The 23,940-nt window shown below is 36.2% G+C and overlaps 1 protein-coding gene across 1 annotated transcript in view; it reads left to right on the top strand.

The window, feature by feature from the left end:
- LOC144957751 (uncharacterized) overlaps positions 1 to 23,776 on the top strand; it is a 26,737-nt gene extending 2,961 nt beyond the window's left edge. The window contains exons 2-8 of the mRNA XM_078889147.1: positions 2,040 to 2,213; positions 2,931 to 3,113; positions 4,984 to 5,089; positions 7,538 to 7,630; positions 8,785 to 8,983; positions 11,693 to 11,786; positions 22,299 to 23,776. Coding sequence (XP_078745273.1) covers positions 2,945 to 3,113; positions 4,984 to 5,089; positions 7,538 to 7,630; positions 8,785 to 8,983; positions 11,693 to 11,786; positions 22,299 to 22,300 — 663 coding nt within the window. The 5' untranslated portion in view covers positions 2,040 to 2,213; positions 2,931 to 2,944 and the 3' untranslated portion in view covers positions 22,301 to 23,776. The remainder of the gene's footprint in view (positions 1 to 2,039; positions 2,214 to 2,930; positions 3,114 to 4,983; positions 5,090 to 7,537; positions 7,631 to 8,784; positions 8,984 to 11,692; positions 11,787 to 22,298) is intronic.
- The last annotated feature ends 164 nt before the right edge of the window (positions 23,777 to 23,940 follow it).

Genomic DNA, 23,940 nt, shown 5'->3' with positions numbered 1-23,940 from the left:
AATAATAATAATAATAATAATAATAATAATAATAAAAAATGGCATTTATATAGAGCTTTAACCCGTTATCACAGGCTCTAATCGTTTTACAGTGATAAAAAACAAAACATATTACAGTAAGACAATTTTGATGGAAAAGTGATACGAGTTCGATTTAACAACAACAAAATATGATAATAGACGTCTAGTATTGCAACATTATGAGGTATAAAGATAAAACTTTAAGCGAGCATTGAACGTTGTCAACGAATCCGAGCATCTCACGTGTGACGGGAGAGAGTTCCAAAAATGAGGGGCCGAAAATTGAAAAGATTGTTCACCTATTTTACGCAATGGCTTAGGTTTGACAAGGATTGATTGGTCATTGCTTGACCTCAAGTTTCAATTGGGGACATATATGTTGAGAAGGTCTTTAATATAGGAGGGACTGTTGGTGCTCAAGGATCTGTAGACAACAGTACAAATCTTATGGGCAACTCTTTTTCCACAGGAAGCCAATGAGTTGCTGACGGGTATTTTTTTTTTTTTTTTGTTATTGCGTACAATGAGTCTGGCTGCGTTATTTTGAGCAACCTGAAGTTTACTCATTTTGTCTTTAGCTAAATTCGCCCAAAGGGAATTACAATAGTCCAATTTAGATAAAACAAGGGAATTAATTTAAAGTTCTGCTATATGCTTCGGTATTAAATTACGAATTTTGCTTATTTTTTTTCATTTCTATATACATAGATTGTATGGTGTTATTCACGTAGCTTGTCATGGAAAGATCTTTATCAATGATGACGCCAAGGTTTTTTGCTTTATTTGAAAATTCTATTGTGCTATTTCCGAGAGTAAAAGGTGATTTATTTGCCTGTTTAAGGATACTCGGCCTTCCACACATTAAAACCTCAGTTTTACTTTCATTTAATTTTAACTTATTATGGCACATGCAAGATTTAATCTCATTAAAACATCTCGTAATTCGTTGTATTAAGAACTGTAAATTACTAAGGAGTGCTGAATTGTATAATTGCGTATCATCTGCATAAAAATGATAACTCAGATTGAATATGGATATCACACTAGAAAGGGGCTGCATATATACAGTAAAAAGGACAGGGCCAAGAACAGAGCCTTGTGGTTTAGTAAAACTTGTTCTGACTGAACACCATTCACTACGATAGTCTGCCATCGATCCTGTAAATATGGTGTAACCCATTTAAGGGCAATTCCTTTTATGCCGAACGTATTTTCTAGTCTTCTTAACAACATGCCATGGTCAATGGTGTCAAAAGCAGCTGAACTATCTAAAAGGCATAATGCATTGATGTTGTTAGGATCAGCATTACATAACAAGTCATTAAGATTTTAAGAAGCGCCGTTTCAGTACTGTGTTGATGTTTGTAGTATGACTGAAAAGGTTGTTCCAAACTGTTGTTCTTAAGATGAGATGTTAATTGTGTAAGAACTACCTTCTCCAAAAGTTTTGACAAAAAATGTAAATTTGATATTGGGCAATAATTGTTTAATATATTGTGGTCCACTGATGGTTTCTTCAGAAGTGGTTTGACGAGGGCACTTTTAAAGCACGATGGAACTTCGCCAGTCAGTATGGATGTATTTATGATTGATGTAATGGATGGTAATCATGTATCGATGGAACTGGCCAAAAGCTGTGCTGGTAGGGGATCAAGGTCGCAGGATTTAAAGGGGGCTTTTTTTATCAACTCGTTTATGAAACTAGGTGAATCTGGTTGAAACTTGTCTAAAGGGGTACCACAGAATGATGGTGATGATGATGATGATGATGACGACGACGACGGTGATGATGATGATGATGATGATGATGATGATGATGATGATGATGATTATTATTGTTATTATTATTATTATTATTATTATTATTATTATTATTATTATTATTATTATTATTATTATTACTATTACTATTATTATTATTATTATTATTATTTTTATTATTATCATTATTATTATTATTATTATTATTATTATTATTATTATTATTATTATTATTATTATTTCAATTCATTTCTCAGCCCGTGTCCCTGATTGCTCAGACCAGTCTGATAGATGTGTCAGCGCTTTGGTCAACGACCCCGACTTTTGCCGGAGAAGAAAGAGTAATGGAGTGGCATTGACGTACTGTCAGAAGACTTGTGGGAAATGCGCGGCCAAAGCTAGGTCTTCATCCTTTTGTCATTTGAATACGTGTTCGTACCCTTTAATAAACTTATGGTAGATGCGTAAAACCGTCACCAGTTCTGCCCTCCAGATCAATAGTACCAACACGCTAAACTGTGTGTTACATTAAACGTTTATTGATATTATGCCTTTAAATAAAAAACTCACCAGTTCTGCTCATCAGATGAATCTTAATAGCACAAAAATTATGTGTAACCCCAGACTGAGATAAAGAGACGGGGAAACTTCTGGAATGGCATTATGATTTTAAGAGCAGACGATGCGTATCTGTGTCTGGACGTGTCAAAGTCAATAAACATCTCCTCGTTCTTAATGTTTATGTGTAATAAAAACTTCAGTTCAGCTCAGGTTTTCGCAGCTTTCTATCTTCAGTCCGGTGATTAGTTCTCCCTTAATTTTCTATAACAGATTATAAACTTTTATGTTTATACATAATTTGATGTATTTTTACGATTGATATAGTGGGTAGAAATGCTGTGTATTTTACTTAATGCTATGTTTATCGACTTGACATTGAAAACCTACTTACGGAAGAAGCTCTTTAGTCTCTTCTTGTCTTGATATTATCCGTTTGGTCTTGGGTGTATCCTTCCACATTCACAGAACTGGTTTCATTTAGACAATTGAGTGACAACATCACACAACTGGCGTTGTTAAACAATGGCAAAGGTTAAGAGACGTCATTAGTCATTATCATTCGTTCTATGCCTTTTCCTTGTCACCAGGTGGCCAAAAAGGCATGGAACCTAAGGGGCCCACCTACACTCGCACGTCAAAGAGTAACAGCGTCACCACGGGTGATGTCATGGAATTTGCCTGTAATTCGGGAATGTATCTGATTAGTGGAAATTTGAAAAGAGCTTGCGGCTACGGAGGGAAGTTCCTTGGAAAAGAACCAGTATGTAGTAGTAAGTGCTCTAGATAAATTTTAAATGACGCCATACTAATATTTATTCTCAACATACTCAGATGTCAAATGCTGCTGTAATTGAGTTCTCTCTATTGAAAATGAATACAATATTGCCTCATGTCTCGCCCTACATGTTAGGTGTTGCCGTTGGCTTGAAACCCCCATGTAAAATGCTTTGAACACGTTTCGTAAATAATGTTTACGTTTCCATAGTGCTAAATGAACAATCACAATTACTTGCTACCCTATCTATAGGACGTTAGTCTATCGCAAATTAATTTTGCCCAATGTAACTGATCCAGCTGCCCATATTATTGGGTGGAAACGAAAGGGGGGGGGGGGGGGTGTCAGGAAACAAAATCTTGACTGGACTCGGGATCAATCTGGAACTCGCTGCGTGTGAAGTAAGTGCTCTACCACCTGGGCTATTGGGACCGTTTTTTGTTCCATAATCTTGAAAGCAGACGTAAAATTTCCAAAATTGTCCACATGTCGATGTTAAACTTCGACTCATCTTCTCAAAACGGGATGAATGAAACTAAATACAATACAGTAAATATAGGAAATTAGCTCACTGGGTAGCGCACTCGCTGCACACGAAAAGGGATCAAGTTCGATCCCGTGTGCAGTCGACATTTTATCTGACCCCTCTCGCCACCCAGGTAGCTGGGTGTGTTAGATCTTGCGGAAAATACTTTGCAATAGACTAGCGTCCTATCCAAAAGGTAGCAAGCAATTGCTATTGTCCGTTTCACGCTATAAAAAAACCGGGATAAACTCGGCAACATGGGCCTCGAAATACTACAGATGTAGAAATTACAAACATTTGAGTGTTTGGCAATGTGTGAAATTGAAAGATAAAGATATTAAAGTAGGTACATAAAAACAGAGCAATAATAATAATATAATAAAACAAAGCAAGAAGAACAATACACGGGGGAAAAAATCCACACATTTTTGGGATGTTTTTTTTATTTCTAGTATTCTTTCTTGCTCTTTTGCCACAATTTTATGCACTCGTTGTCAGATTTATATCTTAGGTCAGTACCTGCTCCATAATTTGTCACTATGAAATTCCATTCACTCTCTGTCATAACGAATAGAAATAAACCCCAATGTTCATATTACTGTACATTCATTTTCGTGCACTTAGTTCATCACCTGGTGAGGAGGGGGGGAGAGGTCCCTGTGGCTTCTATTCTCCCCCCCCCCCCCCCCCCCCCCCCCCCCAATATAAATAAGATAAGAAAAGATATACTTTATCCATTATTGTAAGGCAATTATAATTCTGTATCACAACACAATTTGGTCATCTATAAAAAGAACTATCAATGTAAAGAAATAAAATAAAAATGGCAAAGAATATTTAAAAAGTACAGTGGAACAACAAGTGGATATAATATGGTGACTATGTGTCCATAATTCTTTTGTTAGAATTCTTGCATTGGGGTGTTTTCAATATCAATAAATAATTAAATGAAAATTATTTATAAGCTAGTAAAGAGTTAAATATCTATTTTCCTACATTCTTTATAACGTTGTCTTGGAATGAATGACTTGGGTCTGGACAGGGAGGGAAACAGTCAAATGTATAGTTCTAGATTTGGGAGATGATTTTTTTTTTTCATCTCTCTGTTATGTAGACCTATTGTGTTATTTTTGCCTATAAATATCTGTGCTTGTGTTAGGATGAGACATTTAGGTGATCACTCATTACATTGATATCGTGCTCTTGGAATCTACCTCTGTTTCTTTTTTGAACTAATTCTCCTTTGTTTTCCTTTTTCTTGAGTGCTTTAATTGTAAGTCTCAGACTTTTTACAAACAAAAAGCTGACTGACGTCAATTTCGTTCCTTCTCTACCACAGACACCCCTACAGAACCAGTTCGTCTTGGTATAGGGAGATTGTTTGATCACGGAAGCTCGGGTATGAAGAGGAACGAAATTCTGTTGCTTGATGGCAAAGAAAACAGGTTTATCTTATAATGTTATATTATATATTTTCTCATTATTTAGTAGCTATTATTAGGCGCATAGAGCAGAAATGTATCCCGGTTTTTAAAACAGGAAACTGACAATAGCAATATTTTCTACCCTTTGGCAATGGCTGTTGTCTATCGGAAAATACGTTCCACCAGATCTAATGAAACCAGCTACTCAATCACTGCAGGATAAGATAAGATATACTTTATTTATCAAAAAAATGTAAATTCGTTTACAGACGTGGCATGCATGAAAATGTATAAATACAAAGTTGAGAATCTATGGCGACAATGTATACATATATAATATATGCAAATGCACAAAAAATGTAAAAATAGACAACCAAGAACCAATAGCAACACTTTGTATGTTAATTTGATAAATTGAGGTAAGCCATATCTGGCCTTTAGTCCGAACGTGTGTGTGTATATTTAAAAGATATTATTTAATTTGAATCACAGTTGCGCGTTAAATATTCGAACACCGTGTGGCAAAACTGAATTAAGGTGACGTGTTGTCTTTGTTTTTATAGATATAAGATAAATAGTGGAGTCACGAATAGATCTCGAGTGCACCCGACATCGGTCGCTTTAATTGGATTCAATAGACTGATGTCACGTCGCCCGGCAACGGCGGCCATCTTGGTTCTACACAAAAAAAAATCATTACTTTATATTCTTCATGCTGGCTAGAACTTTTCATATGCCTTGTGATCAGAATGTGTAAAATTCAAAACATGATCAAATTTATGGTTTTATTCCTCTGGATACGCTTTTATGCTTGCCGGAGAAATATTTCATACGGGCGTCCGATAGTTTAGAGCCAGTGTTACTAAGTTACCATGCGTCATTAGGAAGGAAGTGACGTTACGACTGTTGGAGAGTATTCGTAATGAAAAACGTGTCCTGTGTAAATCACATGTGTTCTGTGTAAATCAAACAATATAATATAAAATACACGTTGTCCATTACGAATTATTTTCCCCTTTAGCGTAATTATACAAGGTGTGTGTAAATGCGGCTATTTGGTCTTGTGGTATGACACTCGCTTCAGGATTGGAAGGACCTAGGTTCGACCCTCGCTCGGCGCGTAGTTGAGTCCTTGGAAAAGGTTCTTTACTCACATTTTCGCCGTACTCAGGTATAAAATGAGTACATTGCCGTTAACAGCGTTGTCTTTGTCGGAAAAATTGTAATATCGCCTAACATGCGTCATAATGTGTCGTTCTATGTTCATGTTGCTGTTCGTTAGGAAACCTTAGTAAAGCACTTTGAGCACGTTTATTGGATATTGCGATATGTAAAAGCTCAAGTTTTATTTTTTTAAAAAGAATACAGCCAATAAAAGAAAGGAAAGAGAGTATTGCATTGACACAATTTGAACAGCACAGTTATCCTGACTTATAGAGCAATTTCTAAGTAATTCTAAGCCGCTAGAAGCAATGGACTGTAAAAAGTAATAGAAAATTATATAACCTCTTAAAAAGAGAACTAAATACCAAGCACGAAACGTATGAGGTTCAAACCCTTCTTTAGCCAATATCAAAGCAATGAAAACATAACTACATCAGTTAAAAACCAGAGAAATATTTGACAGCTCCTCTCTATAAGTAATGGAGGACTTATCCGAACCAGCGACCACCTGAGCTCTAGCCCATCGGTCTCGTGCCATGACGTAGAAGTGAGACGTCTTTTGTAGTTGTTCCAGGTGACTATAAAGTGTGTTACTGATGCTTGGATTTGGTGGGAGGAATGTGCATCTGAGGTCTTCAAGAGGTTGACATGCAAGCAAGTGGTGTGTTACTGTTTCATTGGGGTGTTGACATAGGGGGCAGGAAGGGGATGTGTCTTTTGTAATTTTGCTTAAATGGCTGTTGAGCGGTATGTGTTGTGTTCTTAGTTGAAAGGACGTTCTAAATGTTTCTCTGTCGTTCATCTGGTTTTTAAGGGACCTATTTATGTCTTTATTGCGGCTATGTGGTCTAGTGGTTTGACACTCGCTTTCGGATTGGAAGGTCCTGAGTTCGAGCCTCGCTCGGCGCATAGTTGAGTCCTTGGAAAAGGCTCTTTACTCACATTCTCTCGCCGTACTCAGGTGTAAAATGAGTACCTGGCCGTTAACAGCGTTATCTCTGTCGGAAAAAAAATTAATATCGCCTAAAAGGCGTCATGTCCCGTTCTACTTGTTACATGTTGCTGTTGGTCAGGAACCCCTTGTAAAGCGCTTTGAGCACATTAAGTGGACATTGCGCTATATAAAACCTCAAGCTCAAGTTTTTTGTTGTTTTCTTATTGATCTTATGTGTATTATTGTGTCAAAAGGTTAGAAAAAGTAACGCATAATATACACCATGTATTTCTTATCAACTGTCAGAGGTAAGAACGTGTAATAGAGATCTGTGGTTACAACCATAATGCCTCGTTACCAATGTTTCCCAGAATCCCATTTAACGGTGTTGTGACCCAGTGGCATTTCTTAGGGGCCGTAAAAGGAGAAGTCAAGTTTGTGATTTATAGACTCAACTCAAAAAGGTAAATAAACATTGACCATTACACATTTTCTTTTAAATAAAAAGAAACGCGTAGAGTTGGTTTACTCTGTGATTACTCTGTGCGGCTATGTGGTCTTGTGGTATGACACTCGCTTTCGGGTCGGAAGGTCCTGGGTTCGAGCCTCGCGCTTGGTGCATAGTTGAGTCCTTGGAAAAGGCTCTTTACTCACATTCTCTCACCGTACTCAGGTGTAAAATGAGTACTGGGCCGTTAACAGCGTTGTCTTTGTCCGAAAAAATTGTAATATCACCTAACAGGCGTCATGTCCCGTCCTACATGTTAAATGTTGCTGTTGACCAGGGACTCCTTGTAAAGCGCTTTGAGCACATTTAGTGGATATTGCGCTATATAAAGCTCAAAGCTCAATTACGCAAGGTTCTTGGATTGATTTTGAACAACTTTGTATGAAAATGTGCCAGACTAAGCAAGACAGCAAAATACAAGAAGCAACCCATCCAAAAACTCAGTCTACCTCGACTGAGGATCGAACCTCAGAGCTTCAGATAACCGATGCCTGCTCCCTAATTTCTCAATATGGTTGATTTTAAGATTCATTTTGGTGGATAGACACGACATTCTCAAGTTCCAAAGGTAAAAGAGTTCATCATTTGTGACCCCTCGTCTCAAAGCGGTATTAAGTCAGGATGATTAAGACGCTGAAAATGGAATTTGTAGCTAGAAATTTCATGCTTAATTTGAGTTTATATGCTTTATAGAGGAGAAGGAAAATCATATTTTACTGTGCTAAATACCAACGTTTCATATTTTTGACCAGTTTAACTATAATTTAACTTTTTGGCATCTGGTACATCCCGACATAATACCGTTTTGAGACCAGGGGTCACATTTCTGATCACTTTAACTATAGACTCGCTTTTCGACATCGGGCTCAACCTTATAAGAAACCGATTGGTCACATATCGATGCTATGCGTTTAAATAACATGCTCACACCATCCGCCAGCCGCATATAACTTACCAACACACAAAACTATGTCTAACCTTGAACCTTTATAGTCTGAGTAAGAACGTATCACCAATCTGGCTGTCTATAAACAATAACAAAGAGCTGTGTAAGGTTGATTCCGTTCTTTCTAAATGTAACTCTTTATCTCCCATCTTCCTCTTTTACAGCGGCAAATACAAGCTGGTGGGGTACAACTCAGTCTACATAAAAACCCTCAACGAGCGTTGGACTAGCCAAGTTGACGTCAAACATAGGATACAAGTGCAGGAAGGAGACCTTTTTGGCATTTTTGCGTATGGCGGAATAGTGTCATGCATTTCCTGTTACTTTGAGCCTGGTGTCTTGAAGGCCCTCAGTACAAAACATGTAGGTGGTTGTCAAGGAGGCAGTTATTGTTATCCTCCTCCTCCTCCTCCTCCTCCTCCTCCTCCTCCTCCTCCTCCTCATCATCATCATCATCATCATCGTCACCCGATACTTGGGACGAATTTTACCGATTTTCTTCACAAGGGTACGCATTTCCACTGTGAATATTTGCTTGTATGATAAAGATAAACTTGAACACGAAAGGAGGAAGATGAAGACATTAAGTATGATCTGTTTTTTGTTTTTTTTAATGCCAAATGATATCATGCTCACTTTTTCTTATCTTTACAATAAATTCTAAAATCAAACTTAGCCTAGAGAGTTTATACAGAGCAACATTCACTAAACATGTTCAATACGTTGTAGAAGGGGTCCCTTTCGAGGAGCAACATTTAATATAATATAGAATAGACATGACGTCTGGTTAGGCGAGATGACAAATGTTTTATATCAGACAGAGACAACGCTGTTAACTGCCATGTACAGTCAAACCTGCCTTAGAGACCACCTCTATATAAGGACCATCTTGAATTTTTTTCTCTATCTTTGACCTCTATATAACGGACACCCCCCCCCCTGACGCGACCAAGACCTTAACAGGCAAATACCTGGCTATGGCGACCACTTGAACTGAAGACCACTTAATTGAACTTCGCTGTCACTGGTTAAAGTCAACACCTTAAAGAGTTAATTATGATTCACCCCGACAAAAACCGACAACGGTCAAATATTCATGGGCGGAGTGGTCAAGACTGGACTCACTAAGTAAAATCCAATCACCAGTGAAGGAAATGACAGGCTGGTTGTTTTCAGCTTTAATTCTTATCATTTTGCCGACAAAAAAAGTTGTAGAAATTGCGATTTGGTTCCTACTTAATTTGCGGATGGAAACCATTGACATTACACTTTATTTGTTAAAAACCGGACAAAAATTACGAATTTGGTGATGAAAAATGGCTTTGATGACGATTATTTTAAACATTAAAAATATTATGAATAATTTAAATCTCCGTTATTTGTAGGCCGATTTTTTCATTTTTGGTAGGAATTTTATTGTAATGGAGAGATAAAAAGTTCAGAGTTATTTTTTATGATGCGAAACTGTTACTTTGTATTTTTTAGGACCGAGAAATATGATTGGTAAATAAGAATATTACCCTCTTTGATCCGCCGCCATCGTCTTTTCTTGTAGAATTATAGTGAGTCAAGGGTCCCAAAGTCTTGGACTAATCACTAGCTCTCTATGTGATCGTCCAAAACAAAGCCCGACAATCTGTTATGCAAAAAATGGACACCTTTCTGATTCAGCCTCTAATAGCTAAAAACTAAAAGTAAAAAAAAAAAAAACGGGAGGAAATTGAAGTCACCTTTTTGAAATCAGCTTGAAAATAGAACATTGGTCTTTATTTCAGAAAAAAACATATGTTGCAAACCAGATGTTGTAATGGTAAATTTGATTTTAAAAGTTGATTTTGTTTATTTTAGTTGTTTTTTTTTTTAGAAACGTTTTAATTGATTGGTCGAATTTCTTGATATTGATATCTATATCAGTGTTTATATATAAATGAGACGAGATCGGTGATATGAATTGTTTGTTTCAAATGTTACTAGAGCATAAATTGGCCTTTTTACCTATCAACCGATTTGCTGGCTAATGAATTCATCAAGGTGGTGATTTTGACGCTACCACGAGACGACGATTGTCAACATTTTCAACGGTTACTCAAGGCATAGTTGACACCTGTTGACACGTGAGCTGTCAGAACGACCAAACGATGAATGGTCAAGATTCTTAATAGACAATAGTTCTTCGGTCAAAAAACTCAAGAACTCACGAGAACAAAAGTTTGAAATATGGTGATGAATGGATCATTAAAATCATTTCTAGTCGAAGTTTATTTATGAGTGACTGTCGAAAACAAAAATGCTACTAAAGACACCAATGGGTAGGCTTATATCATCAAAGGATGTATACATTAGTGACATGACCATATAGGGAGCTCATTATCTATTCCACGAAAAATAACTAAACACTAGAGGGTTTAAAAGAAGCCAGAACATATTGCACTATGAGGTGTCATATCCCCTACCGAAGAGGAAATGCAGAGCAACTGGGAATGCACCTATCAACGACCTCTTACATGAATGGTTTATTTAATTCATGCTACAAACCGTAAAACCTTGCCTGCAACTAAATTCACAAGAAACGAATTTGGCAACTCAGATGGGTATGTTTCTTACATTGATTTGTTAAAATAATAGTAATAATAATAATAATAATAATAATAATAATAATAATAATAATAATAATAATAATAATAATAATAATAATAATAATAATAATAACAGTAACAAAAGCAATAATAAATGATGACTCGTGATAGCTTCTAATGCCTTGAATAAGATGAGGCTGGAAGTGTACATGCCCCCCCCCCCTCCTCCCGCCCCCGTCATTAATCCTGTATATAACTACCACCTGTCTATAACAACCAATTTGGTCGTTGATCAGGGTGGTCGTTAAAGACAGGTCTGACTGTACTTATTTTACACCTGAGTACGCTAAGAGAATGAGAGTAAAGAGCCTTTTCCAAATACTCAACAATGCGCCACTCAAAGCTGGATTTGAAACCTGAACTGTCCGCTCCGAAGGTGAGTGTCATACCATATAGCCGCACTAAAACTAAAGTAAATATTCTCCTCCATCCTCAGAGCAAACCCATTAATAAAAACACGATAGGTAAAGAGCAATCGTTCAATGATCGTTCGTGTTACGTTCCGGCCATTGGACTCACTGTTCAGCCTTGTAAGTTTATAATTCTTCTTCTTCTTCTTCTTCTTCTTCTTCTTCTTCTTCTTCTTCTTCTTCTTCTTCTTCTTCTTCTTCTTCTTCGTCTTCTTCTTCTTCTTCTTCTTCTTCTTCTTCTTCTTCTTCTTCTTCTTCTTCTTCTTCTTCTTCTTCTTCTTCTTCTTCTTCTTCTTCTTCTTCTTCTTCTTCTTCTTCTTCTTCTTCTTCTTCTTCTTTTTGTAGTAACCCCTTTCATGGAAAATCGCTTTTCATTTGACATCCACATGAATATAGGAAAAATACATCTAAAAGCAACGGATACCGCCAACAATGTAATTTAAAACACCACGAATATCTAAACAAAACTATTCTCAATGTATTTTTGAGGGAATTTTGAGGGTTATACTCCGTGAAATTGTTATTTTCCCATAACTGTAGGTAATCAAAGTCCCGCTGAAGAATTTATGTCTTCCGTCTGCCGCATTGCTCTGTACAAAAGGCTGTCGTCCGCAAATAGTGTCAGTTGTGTTTCTGATGACAATCTTTCAGACAAATCATTGATGCAGAACAGGAACAAGAGGGGATCCAGAACGATACCTTGGGACACACCTGATAGAACTGAGCTGACTCTGATATTGCACCTCCAATTCCGCATTGTTGTATACTGTTTTTGAGAAAATCCATTTTCCAGTTGTGTGTATTACTCATGATGCCATATGTCCGCAGTTTAATAGCCAGAATATGGTGATGGAATTTGCCAAGAGCTTTACTAAAATCTAATACGATAGCATCTGTTTGGATTTGATGATTCGTGTTTTCTGCAAGGTCTTTCCGAGTTGTTATTAGTTGTGTTTTACAAGAGCGCTCCTTTCTGAAGCCATGCTGTGTATATATCATGTCATGTTGTTATAAGTACTTCATGGTATTGTGCTGAATACAATGTGCTCTAGTAGTTTGCACGTGATAGATATGAGTGACACCAGCCTATAATTCTCTAGTTTAGTTTGATCAGTTTCCTTGAATAATGGAGAAACTCTTGCTTCCTTCAACTCTTCCTTCCTGGGGTACCTTCCTTGTGTGATTGAACTCTGGAACATTAATGTCAATACTGGTTATTAGCACAACTTTTTAGTAGATTTGAAGGGGCCCGTTTTTTTTTGTTTTTTTTTGGGTCTTATTTGGTAATATGAGAGAACTCTGTCACACCCTTCTCTGTTTGTCATTGGTTGCACATTTGTGTTGACATCAGTGAAATACCGTAATCCCCTCGTTTATCCGAATTAGAGAAATTTGATCAAAATTGGTGATTTAACAGATTTGCATTTATTTTGGGGTCTCATTGGAAATTTCCCTTGCTGTCTTTCAGGGGGGGGGGGGTGCAACTCCTGTGTTGTCTATTCTTCCGTTTAATGTAAGACAATGTTTTTTGATGTTATTTGAGGGGTCATTGACAATGCAATGTACATAGTCCCTGCATTCTCTTTGTGTTTCTGATTTGACTTGCTTAAATTTGTCCTTATCACGGTCAGTTTGCTCTTTTATCTTTAAAGAATACTTTCTTTTGCTTTCTAACAAGCCTTTTAGTTTTTGAATTAATCTTTCGTTTCTGATTTTCAGAGGTTGTAGGTTTTTGGGGTACATTGTCAATCATCATATTGGTGTTAAAAAAATCCCATTGTTTATACAGTAGAACTCGGAAATAGCGAGTTCGACGGGTCCACTCCTGATTACTCGCTATTTCCGAGTTCTCGCTATTCCCGAGTTGCCAGGAAAGGTCACTCGGCCGTACAAAAATATGGAAAGACAGTGTGTGTGTGTGTGTGTGTGTGTGTGTGTGCGTGTGTGCCGCGCGTGCGTGCAAATGACTGTGTGTGGATAAAGTGGGGTGAGGGCGGGGTTGAAGTTGATCCACCCCTTCCATTTCCATCAAGATTTCGTGTATGTGTGTGTGCGAGTGTTTGTATTAGCCACTCCCACGCCTCGTTCTGAAAAAAGTCCGCGAAATTAAAGGGGAGGCAAGAGAAAATCAGCTGATCGTTAAAATAGTAACAGAAAAGTGGAGGTGCTCGGCAATGAATGCAAGAAAGACATTTAAAACGCCGTAAAAATGTTTAAAAATCACTTAATGTTATAATTACCATCCATAACAACCTGTCAAATTCACATATGTAAGATGTCAAGCCAAAATTAATAATAAAATAATAAAGAACACGATTGACCGGTGGTCCGTTGACTACACATGCATACGAGTACCAGAAATATTTTGTAAACAATGTAACACAATATAATGTGTAAGTTTCAAAGCAAATGCAACCACAAATAACATCAAAGAACAATGTGGGACTACTGTTTTAATTTCATAAAACCAAACGTATATTTTCTGCCCCCGATATTGAACGTGTAGTTAGTATGTATCGTACAAACAACATTCGTTTAGACAGGTAGTCGGGATTCTAGCGCCAGTTTTATTTGGGCAACCATGATTGGGATTTCACTCAATGCACTTATTATTAATTATTATTATTATTATTATTATTATTATTATTATTATTATTATTACTATTATTATTATTATTATTATTATTATTATTATTATTATTATTATTATTATTATCATCATATAATAATAATAATAATAATAATAATAATAATAATAATAATAATAATAATAATAATAATAATAATAATAATAATAATAACAATAATAATAATAATAATAATAATAATAATAATAATAATAATAATAATAATAATAATAATAATAATAATAATAATAATAATAATAAATAATAATAATAATAATAATAATAATAATAAGCAGTTGAAAGGATATAGTCTTTGGTGTATAAGTGCATATGTACAATATTTCTTATAATAAATGCTTCAAAACAAAACAAAACTAAAAAAAAAATAAAGAATAAATGAATAAAAATATCTATTTGGGCATTTACTTACATTAATAGTCTTGAAAATCACAATCACAATCCATGAAAATTAAATATCCCAAAATCCGAAGAAGACATGAATTTAATCCAAAATCCAACACAGGAATGTATTTTAATAGGAGACAGATATCCTATTAAAACCATAGTATTACTTGCAAACAACAATACCCCACTCTGTGTTTAACGGGCTTGTGGCCGTCACATTGTAAATTGTGGCCGCATTAGGGTAATCGGTGTCCTAAAGACTGACATACTGACATACAATCAATGAGAACTATAAAGAATCCATTCTAGAATTCAACTACAAACTGAAAAGCATGATAAATATCACTCTCTCAAATAATTTCCTTTGCTCAGGTTCACTCACACTCTCCTTTATTGCAAAACATTGATAAGTGAGATAAAGTTTGTATTTCAATTATAAACTTAATCACATAACCTAAATGATGGAGAATAAAAACAGCTAATTATAAAAATAATTCACAGATCAAATTATCTATTTGAACTCCGCATATTTAGCTTAATTGCTCATTGACCATATATTTTTTTAAATGGCATTGTTTCATTTAAACAAGACCATGACGCTTATGCCTGGACCGGGTATTCACAAATTCTGCTTTTGTGTTCCACTTTTCGAATCGAATATATCTCTATCTTATCCGTTTATTTGCAAATTTTCTGCACTTTATAAATAAGACCATAACGCTTATGTCTGGACCGGTTGTTCGCAAATTCTGCCTCTGTGTTCCACTGTTCGATTAGAATTAATCTCTATTTTTTCCGTTTATTTGCAAAGTTTCTGCACTTTATAAATAAGACCATAGCGCTTATGTCTGGACCGGGCATTCGCAAATTCTGCTTTTGTGTTCCACTTTTCGAATCGAATTAATATCTAGTCTATCCGTTTATTTGCAAAGTTTCTGCATTTTATTAATAAGACCATAACGCTTATGTCTGGACCGGGCATTCGCAAATTCTGCTTTTGTGTTCCACTTTTCGAATCGAATTAATCTCTATTTTATCCGTTTATTTGCAAAGTTTCTAGATTTTATAAATAAGACCATAACGCTTATGTCTGGACCGGTTGTTCGCAGATTCTGCCTTTGTGTTCCACTGTTCGATTAGAATTAATCTGTTTTTTTCCGTTTATTTGCAAAGTTTCTGCACTTTATAAATAAGACCATAGCGCTTATGTCTGGACCGGGCATTCGCAAATTCTGCTTTTGTGTTCCACTTTTCGAATCGAATTAATCTCTATTTTATCCGTCTATTTGCAAAGATTCTGTACTTTATAAATAGGACTATGACGCTTATGTCTGGACTGGGTATTCGCAAATTTTCGTTTTGTGTTCCACTTTTCGAATCGAAATAACATCTAGTCTATCCGTTTATTTGCAAAGTTTCTGCACTTTATAAATAAGACCATAACGCTTATGTCTGGACCGGGCATTCGCAGATTCTGCTTTTGTGTTCCACTTTTCGAATCGAATGAATCTCTATCTTATCCGTTTATTTGCAAAGTTTCTGCACTTTATAAATAAGACCATAGCGCTTATGTCTGGACCGGGCATTCGCAAATTCTGCTTTTGTGTTCCACTTTTCGAATCGAATTAATCTCTATTTTATCCGTCTATTTGCAAAGATTCTGTACTTTATAAATAGGACTATGACGCTTATGTCTGGACTGGGTATTCGCAAATTTTCCTTTTGTGTTCCACTTTTCGAATCGAAATAACATCTAGTCTATCCGTTTATTTGCAAAGTTTCTGCACTTTATAAATAAGACCATAACGCTTATGTCTGGACCGGGCATTCGCAGATTCTGCTTTTGTGTTCCACTTTTCGAATCGAATGAATCTCTATCTTATCCGTTTATTTGCAAAGTTTCTGCACTTTATAAATAAGACCATAGCGCTTATGTCTGGACCGGGCATTCGCAAATTCTGCTTTTGTGTTCCACTTTTCGAATCGAATGAACTCTATCTTATCCTTATTTGCAGTTTCTGCCTTTAAAACCATAGCTTATGTCTGGACGGCTCGCAAATGCTTTGTGTTCACTTCGAATCGAATGAATCTTTCTATCTTTTTTCAAAGTTCGCACTTTATAATAAGACCATAGCGCTTATGTCTGGACCGGGCATTCGCAAATTCTGCTTTTGTGTTCCACTTTTCGAATCGAATGAATCTCTATCTTATCTGTTTATTTGCAAAGTTTCTGCATTTATAAATAAGACCATAACGCTTATGTCTGGACCGGGCATTCGCAAATTCTGCTTTTGTGTTCCACTTTTCGAATCGAATTAATCTCTAATTATCCGTTTATTTGCAAAGTTTCTGATTTTATAATATAAGACCATAACGCTTATGTCTGGACCGGTGATTCGCAATTCTGCCTTTGTGTTCCACTTTTCGATAGAATTAATCTTTATTTTTCCGTTTATTTGCAAAGTTTCTGCACTTTATAAATAAGACCATAGCGCTTATGTCTGGACCGGTGTTCGCAAGATTCTGCTTTTGTGTTCCACTTTCGATTTAGAATTAATCTTATTTTATCCGTTATTTGCAAAGATTCTGCTACTTTATAAATAGACATAGCGCTTATGTCTGGACTGGGATTCGCAAATTTCTGTTTTGTGTTCCACTTTTCGAATCGAAATAATCTCTATTATCCGTTATTTGCAAAGTTTCTGTACTTTATAAATAAGGACCTATGACGCTTATGTCTGGACCGGGTCATTCGCAAATTTTCGTTTTGTGTTCCACTTTTCGAATCGAATAATCTCTATCTTATCCGTTTATTTGCAAAGTTTCTGCACTTTATAAATAAGACCATAAGCGCTTATGTCTGGACCGGGCATTCGCAAATTCTGCTTTTGTGTTCCACTTTTCGAATCGAATGAATCTCTATTTATCCGTCTATTTGCAAAGTTTTTGTACTTTATAAATAGACCTATGACGCTTATGTCTGGACGGGTCATTCGCAAATTTCCTTTTGTGTTCCACTTTTCGAATCGAATTAATCAGTCTATTGTTGTTATTTGCAAAGTTTCTGTCACTTTATAAATAGACCATGACGCTTATGTCTGGACTGGGCATTCGCAAATTTTGCTTTTGTGTTCCACTTTTCGAATCGAATAATCTCTATCTATTCGTTTATTTGCAAAGTTTCTGCACTTTATAAATAAGACCATAGCGCTTATGTCTGGACCGGGCATTCGCAATTCTGCTTTTGTGTTCCACTTTTCGAATCGAATGAATCTCTATCTTATCCGTTTATTTGCAAAGTTTCTGCATTTTATAAATAAGACCATAACACTTATGTCTGGACCGGGCATTCGCAAATTCTGCTTTTGTGTTCCACTTTTCGAATCGAATTAATCTCTATTTTATCCGTTTATTTGCAAAGATTCTGCACTTTATAAATAAGACCATGACGCTTATGTCTGGACCGGGTATTCGCAAATTCTCCTTTTGTGTTTCACTTTTCGAATCGAATTAATATCTAGTCTATCGGTTTATTTGCAAAGTTTCTGCATTTTATAAATAATAATAATTGTTCAAAATTTTACCTTACACCTGATATTACAAGTACAAGTGAGCCAGGTGAAGAAGATTGTCAAACAGTGTGACAGATGAAATAGGAAGAGAGAGAGAGAGAGGGAGAGAGAGAGAGAGAGAGAGAGTGAGAGAGAGAGAGAGGGCAAGAGAGAGAGAGAGTGAGAGAGAGAGAGAGAGAGAGATATTCGTTTTTTGTTCAAAATCTCTCTCTCTCTCTATCTCTCATTGCACAAGGTTGTGCTATTTACTACTATTTATCAAGAACAGCCAAGCTGGCAACCCAGTCTCTGTATAAACTAAGCAAGATGGCAACAGGGACCTCGCTCCTTATCCAATGCCGAAGCTTTAGTTTGAGTCAAACGGTTTTGTTAAAAAAACCCACCCAAAATAAGTTCGTGTCGTAAGTGATGGAAGTTGAAGTCGGCTTATTATAAAATCGTTTTTATGGTCTGTTTGGATTACCCTTTTTAAATAGAAAAAGTGAATATATCATAAACTTGAAGAATAGGCAAGCTAAATGAAATTTAAATTGACTGATTAAATGAGTACGCGAGGCTGAGTTGCGAACGACTACTGTGTTCCGACATTCCGATCCCAGTGTCATTCATGTTCACCGTACCGTGTTACTGTCTACACACTACACTGCATTGTTAGTGACTGGTCATGTCTTTTTTGTTTGTATGTTTTACGCAAGCTTAATAAAAATTAAATTGACTGATTAAATGAATACGTGAGGCAGAGTTGCGAACGACTCATGGGTTCCGACATTCCGATCCCAGTGTCAGTCATGTTCACCGTACTGTGTTACTGTCTACACACTACACGGCATTGTTAGTGACTGGTCATGCCTGTTTTGTTTGTATGTTTCTTTTAATATGGGTCAATTTACAAAGAATAATAATAGAAATGTTCAAAACAAAAACTAGATTCACTTTTACGTGCCTGTAATGAAGTGCTTTCCACAAACCGTGAGCAAGAATGATGGTGGAGGTAATGGCAACCATGTGGGTTTGTTATTGTTTCCTACCTCCGTCAACCCGCGCATCCGGTTGCGCACCCACGCTGATTCTGACCAATGCACTAGGCATGTTTGATGAGGTAAGCAAACGCATCACTCAATCACTGACCCACTGAAATGATGGTTCCACGCTCCCCTCTCTCGCTGACCGATGCTGCGAAGTGAGGCATGTTGACATGTTGGCTGCCAGTGCTTACCTCGCCCACAAACACACACACCCAACCCCCACCCAAATTTGTTTCGCCTACTATGTACTCTCGACTAGGCAACAATGTAATATTACTCGTAACGGAAAATAAGAAAAGAAAAGAAGCTAGGCTAAAAATATTTAAATCGCCCTTGTCTGTTGTTTTGCTTTACTTCGTTCGAAGTCCTAGGCTGGGGCAGGAAATGCTCGTTATTTCCGAGTTGACCTCTTTTTCATACTCGCTACTTGCATGCTAATTTTATTGACCCAAATAAGAGGGAAAAAAACGGGGATTTAGATTTTACTCGCTATTTCCGAGTTCTCGCTATTTCCGAGTACGTTACTTTCATGTTCTACTGTACATGTCAGTAACAGGTATAATATTAGCCATACATTCAGAAGCAAATTGCTGAGCGACTTGTTCCGTGTTAATGATATTATTTGCCTGATTCTATAAATAGATATTTCTCTTCACTGGTCGAATTCGTTTTGGTTTGATTCACTTGTCAATTTACACAACATCGTGGCCACCGATTCCCGGCAAAATAGACACTATTTTTAATAAAATATCATGGGTGGTTCGTATCTAGTAATGAGTCATTACTTGGGGTTTCTTTGACAACTTGTTGCAGACCGCTGTCTGTTAAGGTTTTGGGAATACTGACTCCCATCGACGGTGTCGTTCCAATTTGTGTCAGGTAGATGAAAATCACCTGCAATCCAAATCATTGATTTGTTGTAATTTTGAGCAAATTCCTTGATGGCCTCACATATTTCTTTTGCAGAACAAAAAAGGTGTGTCGTCTTTTTCGTTATATTTTATAACACTATTTGTCAATGTTGTTTTTTTTTTTTTGTTTGTTTTTTTTTTTTACACATAAATGTATACCACCCTCGCTTCTTTTACATTGACTTAGTCTGTCCTTTCTGTAAGTATCAAATGAGTCAGTAAGGTGAAGTTTACTATTTCTTATTTTTTCATTTAACAGAAACTTTCCGTTCTGAAAATGATATTTGATTTTGATTCTTAAATTATGTTTGAAAATATTTCTTTTTTTTCCACCAACTTTGAATGTCAATGATAAATGTCTTTAACGTGTCGGTTGATTTGTGAGGTGCTATACATTTCATGTCAGTGTCACTTCCTTGTAATGTTTGTTTTCGATTTGACTTCGTGTTGTATTTGGTATTGCTCAGTGCATCGGTGGTTATTGTATCTCTGCTGTTTTAAATGTCTTTCAGTGTAATGTTTGCTGTCGCTTTTCGTTCTTTGTGTTTTCTTCCATCCTTCTTTCCATTTCTTGTCCGTGTCGATTGAAAAAGACGGAAATGATTTCAAAATTATATAAACTACTTGCTTGGCGTTCTGTTTGAACGAACACCCTACAATATCCTTCAATGTCTCGAGATAGGAACTCATTTACTATTCAGTCGAGTGGGATATTGTACACAAAGGGCTTTACCCATTGACACAACGTCGAGGCCAAAGATTACAATCATTGTCATTCATCCATTCGCTGATCACTCTCAACATCGTTGTGTTTATGATAAGATGAGTCACGCTGAATCTCTCTATTCTAGATAAATATTGATGGATAAGGAATTATAGGTGTACATTTTACATAATTAAATACATGGTTTAATGGAAAATATTTGCATGGAAGACGGCTTGAGGGTGCCTGCGAGGACAAGCGGAGCAGGTGAAGGCTCAGACGATGGTGGTCTCGACATAGTGGACTGTATAAGTGGAAAAACCAAAGAAGTACGTTGCATGGCTCAGTTGAATACCAGAAAGGAGATCCGTCGGCTGTTGGGCGGCTTTGTCTAACACGAATCTGTCTTAAAGGAGAAATAGTAGATAAATATGTAACCTACAAGTAGTAATATCATACAGTCGACTCCTTTTAATCGCACATCCTCGGGAGTTCGGGCTAGTGTGTCGATTAAGAGGAGTGCGCGATTAAGCGGAGAAGCTAAAAATAGCATCTTAGCACCGGTCACATAGGACCTTCCCTTCTTAGTTTTCTATGGGCTTGGGACCGTCTTGTTCAAGACATGGCCAAATTAGAGGGTGGTTTTGTTTGTTTTGTTTATTCTTAAGGTGTTTTTTTTTTTTTTTTTTTTTGTTGTTGTTGTTTTGGGTTTTTTTTTTATTTTCGTTTTTTTATCTTTTCTTTTTATCTTTCATTGACAACAAAATGTGACATTATTGTTTGTAAGAATTGTAATAGTGAAGAGTTGATTGCTTTCTATTTGTGCAAGCTGTTTATAAAGCCTTGTCTCCAATCTCGCCAAAGTTAGTAGATCATATGTCAAGCATTCTTCTAGGATGAAGCGGTGTAGATTGTCCACCATGTCAAATTTTTCAGTGTTTGTCAGGGGTACTACCCTTTGACAGTTAAAACTTCACCCACATTTATGCACACACGCGATCTCGCTAAAAAATGCGCACACATCTTTTATTGTTACTCTTATAACGTTTAGATATTTATTATTTCCAATCAAGATGTGGTGACGATGTAGTGATTTAGCGGAGAAGGTGTGCGATTAAGCGGAGCGATTATATCGAAAAAATCTGTTTTTCGGGAATGTGTAGCGTATAATCGGAGTGTACGATTAACCGATGTGCAATTAAACAGAGTCGAAGTAACACATACATTGCATCTAATGCTAGATTTCATGTTTGCAAACCAAAATTCCAACCATTTGCATTGATGGGTCATTTGGGCCTTTTGTAAATACCTTGAAGATTGAAATTGAAGATATGAATAAAAAATATCAATATATTTATTGTAATAATTCCACTTATTATTCTTAACCAGAAATAAACAGAATCACCTGATCCACAATGGAATGGATGAGGACCCAAAGAAAGGCAAGTACAAGAAGGACAAGACAAAACATAAAAAAATCCAATGCCAAGAATTGAATACTCCAGGGCTATAAATGTAACGCATTACATCACAACAGTATTGTGTCAGAGTGAAACAAATGCTAAATATTGAAATTTATACTTAACTTGTAAAGATCTGAACAATTGTGTATGAATTAGTAGTAGACAAAGCAAGAATGAAAAATAGATGAAAAAAGTAGCATTCCCCCAAAAAGACGATCGAACCTCAGACCTGCTGATTACAGGTCAAACTTGCATTGTCTGGCACAGCGTGTTTCATACACACTTTTTCAGATCTCTATCTTACACCCAGTCAGTGCTTACTCCGTAATTTCTCACGCACATTTGGTGTTAAACCAGATGTCTTCCTTGAAGAGGGACGTAACCTTACTTCTGATTTTGCCAGAAAACTTGTTTTTCAAATATTGATCGATTAAAATGGCCTCTAAAAACTCTCAAATCTTGAAACTCCATGATAACCTCCTTGAAGTCCCAGGTTTGAGAGTGGTTTTTTTTTCAAGATGAGGGTCCTTTTAATAATTGGAAACAAAACAAGATTTCTAGCCAACAGCATTGTCTCTCAGACTGCAAATAACGGGAATTCCCTATTCCTATCCATTTCCACTCTCAACGCTCTTGGTATCAATTACAATGCAATAAGCATAATGTCAACACTCTGAAAGTCAACCTCTGCTTTAAGTCACCACCTTGTGTGTTCCGATTTTGTTTCTTTTTGAGTCAACCTATTTTTCTGGTCTGGCGGTGTTAGCTTTATCAGGATTCTACTGTAGTCTGTTCAATCTAATCCAATCTATTTCAATCCAATAAAATCCAATCCAATCTACTATAATCCAATACAATATAATCCATTACAATACAATCCAATCCAATCTAATCCAATCCAATATAATCCAATCCAATACAGTCCAATCCAATATTATCCATTCCAATCCAATCCAATATAATCCAATACAATACAATCCAATACAATTTAATCAAATCCAATCCAATCCAATATAATCCAAACCAATATAATCCAACACTATCTAATCTAATTCAATTCAATCCAAAATAATACAATATAACCCTATCCAATCTAATCCAATCCAATGCATCCAATCCAATCGAGACCAATACAATCCAATCCAATACAAAACAATCCAATCCAATCCAATACAAAACAATCTAATCCAATACAATCAAATCCAATGCAATCCAATACAATCCAAATCAATATAATCCTATCCAACCCAATCCAATCCGATATCTTCCAATACAATACAATCCAATACAATCGAATCCGATATAGTCCAATCGAATCCAATCAAATTTAATCCAATCCAAACCAATATAATCCAATCCACTATAATCCAATACAATATAATCCAATACAATACAATCCTATCTTACCTTCAACTTGTCAAAAATTCTCAAACCTGGGACTTCGCGAAGTATTCCATTAGTATCAGGTTTAATACATTTATTTTTTTTGCCAAAATGAGGGTCATTTAAATCAATCGATATTTGAGGATGACTTTACTGGCCAAAATTTTTAACACGTTTTTTTTACA

Source organism: Berghia stephanieae, chromosome 12 (genome assembly GCF_034508935.2).
Source record: "Berghia stephanieae isolate SIO BIC M18660-M18661 chromosome 12, UCSD_Bste_1.3, whole genome shotgun sequence".
NCBI lineage: Eukaryota > Metazoa > Mollusca > Gastropoda > Nudibranchia > Aeolidiidae > Berghia > Berghia stephanieae.
This window is presented reverse-complemented; position numbering and strand designations above follow the sequence as displayed.